Genomic DNA, 9,351 nt, shown 5'->3' with positions numbered 1-9,351 from the left:
GTCTTTCCTGGTGAGAGGGACTCCGATGCATTCAATCGCCAGAGGATGGAGTTATCTTCTCGTGATAAGGTGAGCGAGGTATGTCAGAGTGATCTTGGTGCAGTCATCCCTTCGAGCTTGTTGGACTCTTCCCCTTCTTCTATTGCAGACATGAAAGCTATTGCTGATGGATACCAATACGATATTCCCCAACAACATATGCTATAGGTATTGTTCTGTCTTTAATGATTCAAATTACTTGATATATTTTGTTGTTCCTCTTTCTGATGCCCCTTCTGGTGTAGTTGTTGAATAGTGAGTGCTGCAACCACACTCTTTACCAGTTTTTTAGGGCGAAAGCCTGAAATTAGAGGCCAAGCTTCTCCATAGGGATGATGAACTTAATTCTGCTCAAAAGTACATTCAGGCTAAGGACAAGGAGATTCTGGAACTCAAAGAGCAGTTGAAGGCGAAACAGCAGATCAGTGTCGCTGAGAAGGGGCTTCGTGAAGAGGTGGTTAGTTTTCGCAAAGAGCTTGAGAAAGATCGTGCCGAAGCCTCATCTGCAGGTGCTTCGTCCAAAGGTTTGTTACTATCCTTATTTTTTATCTTTTCTTTCTGGATGTTCTTTCTGAGTTGTCCACACCTGTCTTCAGTGGGTGACACAGAAGAGATAGTGAAGCTTCGGAATGATAGAGCTCGCCAGACCTTGCGTATCAGAGAGTTAGTTTCCGAAGTGATCAAGGTGAAGAAAGATGGGAATCTTCGTGCTGATGAGCGAAATTAGATGGATCATGCTAGTCGTCAGTTCGATGGTGTTCTTTCCTGGACTCGCCAAAACCTTGGTGAAGCCCGTGATGCTGCTTCTACGTTGGAAGCCAAAGTGGCTGATCTGGAGAAAGAAATAAGTGAAGTTTGGTCGTCCCATGATCCTGATATAAGTGAGTATATACAACGATTGGTTCGCGAGCGAGATGATTCCCGAGCCGAAGCCCATGCCCTTATCTTAGCTCTCACTTCTTCTCGTGCTGATGTTGCACGCTTAGTTGAATCCGAATGGGATCTTGAAGTGAACATGTATAGACTTTCAAAGGGGATTGAGGGGATCACCAACGAGGTCAATCATCTTCGCCATTTGGATTCTATGAAGCAGGTAGAGTTGGATCGATGTAAATTTGATCTCGAACATTGTCTCCAGGATTATAAGAAACTGTCCAGCGAGTTTGATTTCCTTGATGAAGCTCGAGATGCTGTCGTGAACGAATACGAAATAGCTTCGGCTAATGTCGGAGTTATACCATTGTTTGGTGGGGTGTAATGGTCTAATTCCTTCTTCTGATCAGAATGTCTTTGTTTTTTGTAGAACTCGAGGGAAAGCTTCGCCTTGCAGATGAAAAACTTGAAAAGGCTCAATCTGAATTGATCCATCAACAGGGTCGGACCCATTACTTTGAAGGATTAGCTGGGATATCTTGACTTAGTTTCAAAAGAGACTGCGAAAGAGTTGGAGCGTCTTCAGTCGTTGTTGTTGGCCACAAAAACGAAGCTCTCAAAGTTCACCTTTATAACACGCAAGCAATTAGCCGAAAAAGTGAACAAGACCATCACCAGGATTGAGTCGGATCTTCAAGATCAGCCTAATCTTAGGAAATGAAAGCGTCGTCATGTGCCTGAACTTCCCAAATCCGCCTCCGATCTGTTTTCAGGTAGCAGCGTTCCTTCTTCTCAGAAGGAACGTTCTGATGCTCATGCTACCGCTTCGGTGGAGAAGTAAGCCCTTCTGATGTTCGTGCTGATCCTTGGGGAAATCAAAATTTGATAATTGTTGATTATGATGCATCTGTTTATTTTTTGTGTACTTTTGTAACTTTTTGTTCCGACGCTTGTAATCACTTTTTATGAAATGGATCATCAGAATTCTGCAGTTTTAATTACAAAGTTTAGTTGCCTTTTATATTATCAAGGGAAAATATATTGAAAAAGTTGGTCACGTGAGTGTTATGAAATAACGAAGATATGACTCTTCTTTATTTTGGACCTGTCACCCCGTAGGCCAATCCTGGGACAGAGGATTACCTGACGGTGGGGGTTGGTGCAGCGTTCTCAGATATATGGTGCGCTATGTACACTATTTACATACACCCATTCCGCCGAACGCTGCCTTGTTTTTAGGTTGGGTATCTCTTTATGCTGGAAGTCTTCCCGATGGTCGTACACTCATAGACGCTGATAGGGGTGTCCTGAGAGATTGCATATGATAGCTTTCCCAAATATAAGACCCGACGATAGGCTGCTGTCTGAACATTGTTTTGATCAAAAAATGAATCTTTTTTGATTGATATGATGAGGTATGCTACTCCTCATCCAGAGATAGAAACATGTTGGGCGGGTACGCCATCTTCTTCTTCTGGTTGTCTTCACGCAGTGGCAGAACTGCGTTGCTTCATGGGTAGTATGGCTTGAGGTGCTTAGCGTTCTAGGGGTGCCTTAGGATCTATCCTTTTAGGTTGCGCAAGTAATACGATCTTTTTCCGGAAACATCGTGTATTATAAAAGGTCCTCCCCATGTTGGTGCTAATTTTCCCCATTTCTTTTCTCGTTGATTTTGTGGTATATCTCTTAGCACATAATTCCCTTCTACGAAGTTTCTAAGTATTACTCTTTTATTGTACTCCCTTGCAAGTTTACGCTGGTAATTATCCATTCTTTATAACGTTGCTTCGCTCCTTTCCTCTAGATCATCGAGTCTTTCAAACATCATATCTGAGGTGAGATTCTTTTCCCAAGATTCGGTCTTGGTCGTAGGGATGATGATCTTAATTGGGATTATCGCTTCGGCTCCATAAGCGAGCAGGAACGAAGATTCTCCAGTTGATGTCCTTCGTGTGGTCTGGTATGACCATAACACATTATGCAGCTGCTCACACCATCGTCCTTTGTATTCGTCCAGGGTTTTCTTGAGGGTCAAAGCGATGGTCTTGTTGGTAGCTTCGGCTTGTCCATTTCTCTGGGGATAGATGGGAGTAGATTTGTTCTTTCTGATTTTGAAGGTGTCGAAGAGCATGTCGATGTTTTTTCCTTGCAATTGCTTCCCATTATCGGAGAAAATATCTGCGGGGATGCCAAACCTGCAAATAATGTTTTGAAAAATAAACGTTAAGAGGTCCACGTCCCTGATTCTTGCAAGCACTTTTGCTTCCACCCATTTGGTGAAGTAATCCGTTGCTACTTTGAGGAATCGTTTTTTGCCTGTGCCTGTAATGAAAGGTTCGACGATGTCCATTCCCCATTTTGCAAAAGGCCAAGGGTATCTCCGTAATGAATGTCCTTTAGGATACGATGACCTTCTTCTCTGGACAAGCATCGTAATAGAGGGCCGAGGGAAGACTTCTTATATAATATTTCATCTCGAAGATCATATCTCCCTTCCTTTGATTGTACTTTACGAGCTTGCTTGACATGTGAGGGCAGCGTTCCTGTTTTGAGATAAAGGTGGACTTCGGTTCTCCAGTATTCTTCGTTACTAAAATCTTCATATTTGTTGGCTCTTGACAAAATATCATCTTCGGCGAAGTCATCGGCAATATCTTCCCATACATCATCTTCGACAATGTCCTCCTCTATATAGTTTTCACGATTAGTTGTGGAGAAGGTCTGTTGTGGGATGACCGAAGGTTCGTAGTCTCTTACTATCTTGATGGCCTCCAAATTATTGTCCTTCAGCATTGATAATATGTATGCCAGGGCGTCGGCATGACGTAGGTCTTTCCTGCATAAGTGTCGGAATTTGATGTTTGGTATTTGTGAAGCTGGAGTTTGGACTAAAGCCATGTATGCTGATAGAGTCTCTTCGTAGGTATTATATTCCAATTATATTTTTCGAATGACCAGCTGTGAGTCGCTTGTTAGGCGCACATCAATTATTCCCATTTCTATGATCAATCAAAGAGCATGTACCACGGCTTCGTATTCCACAATGTTGTTGGTATGGCCCTCAAATTCCAATCTTAGTGCGTGCACTATTCTGTCCCCGGTGGGTGTCGTGATTACGATCCCTATGCATGCACCTTCCCTATTTCTGGATCCATCGACGAAGACTTCCCATCTTCTTTGGTTTGAGGGATCGAGTACTTCCTTAGGATCCTTTCCGTCTTCCTCAACTTCCGGTATATCCTTCACTTCTTCGCCGTTATCCAATGGTAAGTCTTCCAAGAAATCTGCCAAGACATGTGATTTTTGTGCAGTTTGGATCTCGTGGATGATGTTGAATTGCTCCAACTGTGTGTTCCATTTTGCTATTCTTCCTACTTTTTCGGCGTTTTTAAGAACAACTTCTAGTGGTGCTTTGCATGGTACACGAACATAATGAGTCAGGAAGTAGGTTCTCAACTTCTAGGTTTCCCAAACCAATGCCAGTATGAGTTGTACAATCTTCGTGTAGTTCCTTTCTGCCGCATTGAGAGTCTTACTGACATAATAGATCGGTTGTTCAACCTTTGTGTTGGTCTTGAGTAGCATTGCGCTGACTCCATCTTCGATAGATGCTATATAAAGGGCCAACACTTCATTGGGATCAGGCTTCTGGAGGATCGGGATTGTTGCCAGATATTCTTTAATCTTCTGGAAGGCTTATTCACACTCCGTGGTCCATGAAAATTTGGTTCCTTTTTTGAGAATGTTGAAAAAGTGCTTGCATTTGTCCGATGACCTGGCGATGAATTTTCCTAGTGCCTCTATGGATCCGTTGAGTTTCTGAACTTCTTTCAAATTTCTTGGGGATGACATTTCCACGATTGCTTGGATTTTATCGGGATCGACCTCGATGCCCCTCTTCGTCACCAGGTATCCAAGGAACTTTCCTGATGCGACGCCAAAGGTACATTTATCTGGGTTTACCTTCATGTCGTATTTTCTCATTGCGCCGAAGATATCTCTCAAGTCCTGATGGTGGTCCTTACGTAATTTGATTTTGACCAGCATATCGTCGACGTAGACTTTCAAGGTTTTCCCGATCTATGTCTTGAATATGGCGTCAACCATCCTCTGGTATATTTCCCATGCATTCCTTAGTCCGAAGGGCATTCAGGTATAACAGTAGAGGCCGTGCGGAGTAAAGAATGCTTTTTGTTGTTGATATTCTTATGCCAGAGCTATCTGATTGTAGCCATAGTATCTGTCCATGAATGATAACTCTTTGTATCCTTCCACAGATTCCACTAATTGATCGATGCTTGGGTGTGAGTAACTGTCCTTCGGGCAAGATTTATTGAGGTTGGTGAAGTCAATGCATATCCTTACTCCACCGTTCTTCTTTGGTACAATTACCATGTTCGAGATCCACGTGGGGTATCTTACTTCTCTTATGAATCCTGCCTCCATCAGCTTAATAAGCTCTTTCTCAACTGCTTGATGGTATTCCGGCGCTATCTTACGCAATTTCTGTATGAAGGGGGTGGTGTCAGGCTTTATCCGAAGCTCGTGCTGTATGATCCTTGGATCGATCCCTGGCATATCTCCTAGCTTCGAAGCAAACACATCTGCGTACTCCTTGAGTAGGATGATTAGTGATTCTTCCCGATCTTTATCCATCAAGGTCCCTATCTTGATCATCTTGGGATCTTCTTTTGTTCCTATGTTAACTTCCTTCGTGGGATCCATTGGTGTGAACGTGGGATTTGGTTACCCTAGGAGGGGAACGTTCTTTAATTGCTATTTGGTTGGTTCTTCGGTCCCATTTTCCCCTGATGTGCCTGCTTCGGTGGTTGAGGTGACGTTATCCTTCGTCAAGATTTTCCTGATATTTCTTCGAGATAAAGGTCAATTGCTTTGTCTTTAGCAGCCTCTTTGTTTTTATTTCTTCGAGCCTTCTTTTGATCTTCTTGTTCATTGCTGAGTTGGTTTTGTATAGCTTGACATTCTCGTGCGGTGACCTGGTCTCCCTTAATTTTCATTACCCCTTCGGGTGTTGGAAATCTAAGTTATTGTTGATATGTTGCCGCTACTCCTTTGAGTTTGTGCACCCATTTTCGGCCGATAATAGCATTATAGGGGGATGGGGTGTCTACCACGCTGAATAGTGCGTTGACCTTCATCGGTCCGGCCTTTACTTCTAACTCAATGTCCCCTAAGGGATTTGTTGGGGAACCATCGAATCCGTAGATGGTGAAGTAAGAAGACATCAATTGTTCATCATTTAACTCCATTCGCTTGAACGTATCGTAAAATAACACATTGAATGAGTTTCCCCCGTCAATAAAAATATTCTTGACATTGCATCCTGCCACTGGTAATGTGAGAACCAAGGGATCGTTATGATCATCCATATCTTCTTCGACATCATCTGCGTCGAATATCATTGGCGCGTCCATCCAATCCTCGTGTTCATCAACTTCTACTCCATCGATCTTGTACAGCTCGTAATAGTCCTCGAATTGTTTTCTTAATCTTTTCCCTATTTGTGCAGTCAGTGAAGGGCCATCGGGCTCAGAGAAGGAAATAATGTTGAGTGTCCGGTTACCTTCAGATAGTTGAACTTGTTTGTTTCGTTTGGCCTTATCATTGGTCTCTGCCTTCTGAATATATTTCTTGAGATCGCCGGCATCGATCAGCTTATGGATCATTATCTTGAGATTTTTGCATTTCTCGGTTTGATGACCATTGAAGTAGTGATATTCGCAATAATCCTTTGACTTCTTAGATCTAGCGGGATGTTGCCCCTTGGACCAAGGTCATTCGAGATTTTCTCGATCCTTGATCTCCCTGAAGATTCGTACGTAGCTAGTGTTGAGCTTTGTGTAAATTTGATCCTCAAATTTTCGATCATTGCGACGGTAATCGTCCCTTCGTCCTCTCTTATCTCCATTCTCTCTCGGTTGAATTTGTCCTTTTCGTCCCGCTGGTATGTTCGGCAGAGTTTGTCTGGTGTGATTTCTGGGTGTGAACCCTAGGATTCTCCCTACGGATTTCTTCTAGTCTGGCATGTCTTTCGATGATTATTCGAAGATCTCCTTCGGTGGTAGGATTTTTGCTGTGAATCTCGATGAACAATGGACTTAGTCTGTTCAGTCCCCATTTATAAAAATTGATGATGACTACTGGGTCGACGTTCCATATTGCTTAACAAATTTTATGCCAGCCGTCAGTATATTCTCTGATGGTTTCCTTAAACGCGATTACCAGCGAGAAGAGTTTATCCATGCCAGCGTTGACAGTCTTGTTGTACATGTAGGTTTCTAGGAACACCTCTGTGAGCCGCTCGTAGGAGTTGATAGAATTGGTGGGTAGGTTATCAAACCAGGACAGTGCTGACCCTTTAAAGCTTTACGGGAAGTATCTCCACATGACGACATCATCTCTATCCCATCTGGCAATCATCCGGTTGTAGTAACGAAGATGGGAAGCTGGATCGTCAGATCCATCGTAACATTCGAAGGCTGGGATTGGGCACTTTAATGGGATGAGCGCTTTTGCTAGGTGGGGAACCAGTGGAGGTAGATGCTTCTTTCATTACTTCTTAGAGCCTTCCTCCCCCTTGATTTGCCTTTAACTTCTTGATCTCGGCCATCATCTCGCTTCTGAGGTTCTCCATTGAAAGGTAATGCTCATCCCAAGATCCTGCACGCTTCGACTTTATTGACTGGCTGTCATAATAATCAGAGGAATGTGGAGTGTAGTCAGGATCGTCTTGGTAGATTCGTCGCGTGGGGTGTGCGGGGCGTCGGCCCAATGCTTCCGGGTTCGGTTGATTGGCCAGGATCATCCTTCAGTCTTGATTGGGCTCCGGAGCTTTCGAATTGGCTTCGCCTTGTGCAGCAAGTGAAGTCGTGGGTCTTGTATCTACTGCCATCATCCCTTTGAGTTGTTGATTCACCCGTGCCAGTAGAGCTACATCGTCCATGTAGATATTATGGTTTCGTTTCATCTCTTCCAACTTCGCTAACAGGTGGATTGACGGATTAGATCCTTGATTAGATGTGCATGTTTGTCCTTCCACTTCAGCTGTTGTTGGGTCATCGTCCAAGGTGTGGATCATCGGTGCAGGTGGATCCCCTACTGGTCCTTGATGCATGATTGGAGGGACGACGTCCGTGTGAACTTGTCCAGCTACTTGGTTCATCGCGCCTTGAAGCAACAATGGCTGGTTCTGGTCATCGGTCCTAGGCATTCCATATAAAGGTTGTTGCATCATTGAGTCTTCGACGACTTCTTATTGTTCTGCTTCCCTTTCCACGACCGCTGCCTTTGATACATTTATTTTGTATGCCTTTGCGTTTGCTGCTGCTGCTTTTGTTGCTGCTGCTTCTACCGATTCGGCATCGGCCAGATTGACGCTCTCGACTTCATCCGGGTCTTTGCTGGTAGCTTTGAGTTTTTCACCCTTTTTTTTGCTCCTGGTCATGACTGGTGTGGTTCTTGGTGTTTCTTTCGAGGACGCTTTTGTTTTTTCTACGTCTTTTGTTTTATCCATAGCTTACAAAAACAAAAATAACGACGAGGAAGATATATCGGTCTCGTAATGTTAGTTAGCACGACGATGGTATGCTTGGTAAGAATATCCATCTCACACATTTGGTTAAACTAAAATTTGCTCAGGGGTAAAAAAAACATAAGTTTTCAGATTTAAAGGTTTTGTCCAGGAGGGTACGGAATTTGACTAGGTGTAGAAAAAAACGTAGAAAGTACGAAACTTTAGGGATTTTTAGCCAAAAAAATGCAATTCTAATGATTCTTCTGCGGTAAATACATGGATCTGAGATAAAAACGCAGATCCGAAGGTTTTCTAGAATTGAAAGTATAGATCCGAGGGATTTTCAGAAATAATAAAAAAATGGATCTGAGGGTTCATTGCGACTGAAGTTCACAGGATAAGATAAATCTTTTACCGGGACAAAAACAGTCCATATTTCTAGTGTCAAACTGTAAGCACAGATGTAACTATGATGAACATCGTGCTCACAACCAATGTCCACGTTCATAAAAGTGCTAAGGTAGAAGTAATGATAATAAAGAAAACATGCAAAGAGAAGGAAACTCTGAGTCTTCGGACTCATCATCGTTTCTCCAATAGACGTATAGCGATGTAAATCACAATAGGCAGGAATTATAAAGAATAAATTAAATTGACACGATGATTTACGTGGTTCTGCTCTAAGGCCTATGTCAACGGGGATATTGGTTTCACTGTGTATCTTATACGGTTACAATAGACAATCAAATGACTTTGAGTGGGGACCGAAGGTATATAAAGTGAATTCATACTTACAATAATATTCTCTTCCTCACTATAGTTCTCTCTCTTCACTATAGTTCTCTCTCTTTAGAAATTGGTCGACCTCCACTTCATTAGCTGAAGGGGGTCTTTATAGGGCTTAT

The 9,351-nt window shown here is 43.0% G+C and overlaps 2 protein-coding genes across 2 annotated transcripts; both read right to left on the bottom strand.

Moving 5' to 3' along the window:
* Nucleotides 1-2,686: 2,686 nt before the first annotated feature.
* On the bottom strand, nt 2,687-3,810 carry LOC113351418. The gene is made up of 2 exons (XM_026595406.1): nt 3,209-3,810; nt 2,687-3,107 (listed from the first exon to the last, which is right to left on the bottom strand). The coding sequence occupies exons 1-2, from the start codon at nt 3,808-3,810 to the stop codon at nt 2,687-2,689; spliced, it is 1,023 nt and encodes a 340-aa protein (XP_026451191.1).
* A 2,147-nt stretch (nt 3,811-5,957) lies between these two features.
* On the bottom strand, nt 5,958-6,599 carry LOC113351417. The gene has a single exon (XM_026595405.1). It carries the CDS (start codon nt 6,597-6,599, stop codon nt 5,958-5,960), a length of 642 nt encoding a protein of 213 aa, XP_026451190.1.
* Between the last annotated feature and the right edge of the window lie 2,752 nt (nt 6,600-9,351).

This window comes from Papaver somniferum, chromosome 2 (assembly GCF_003573695.1).
Source record: "Papaver somniferum cultivar HN1 chromosome 2, ASM357369v1, whole genome shotgun sequence".
In the NCBI taxonomy this organism is placed as follows: domain Eukaryota; kingdom Viridiplantae; phylum Streptophyta; class Magnoliopsida; order Ranunculales; family Papaveraceae; genus Papaver; species Papaver somniferum.
The sequence above is the reverse complement of the archived record's forward strand: the minus strand, read 5'-3'. Positions and strand labels throughout refer to the sequence as shown.

Excerpts from the sequence above, each read along its gene's own strand:
- LOC113351417 (XM_026595405.1), bottom strand. The coding sequence starts at position 6,599 with ATGATCCATAAGCTGATCGATGCCGGCGATCTCAAGAAATATATTCAG.
- LOC113351418 (XM_026595406.1), bottom strand. The coding sequence starts at position 3,810 with ATGGCTTTAGTCCAAACTCCAGCTTCACAAATACCAAACATCAAATTC. Across the intron at positions 3,108-3,208 it reads GCAAAAAACGATTCCTCAAA|GTTTGGCATCCCCGCAGATA; the intron begins GTAGCAACGGAT and ends CATTATTTGCAG.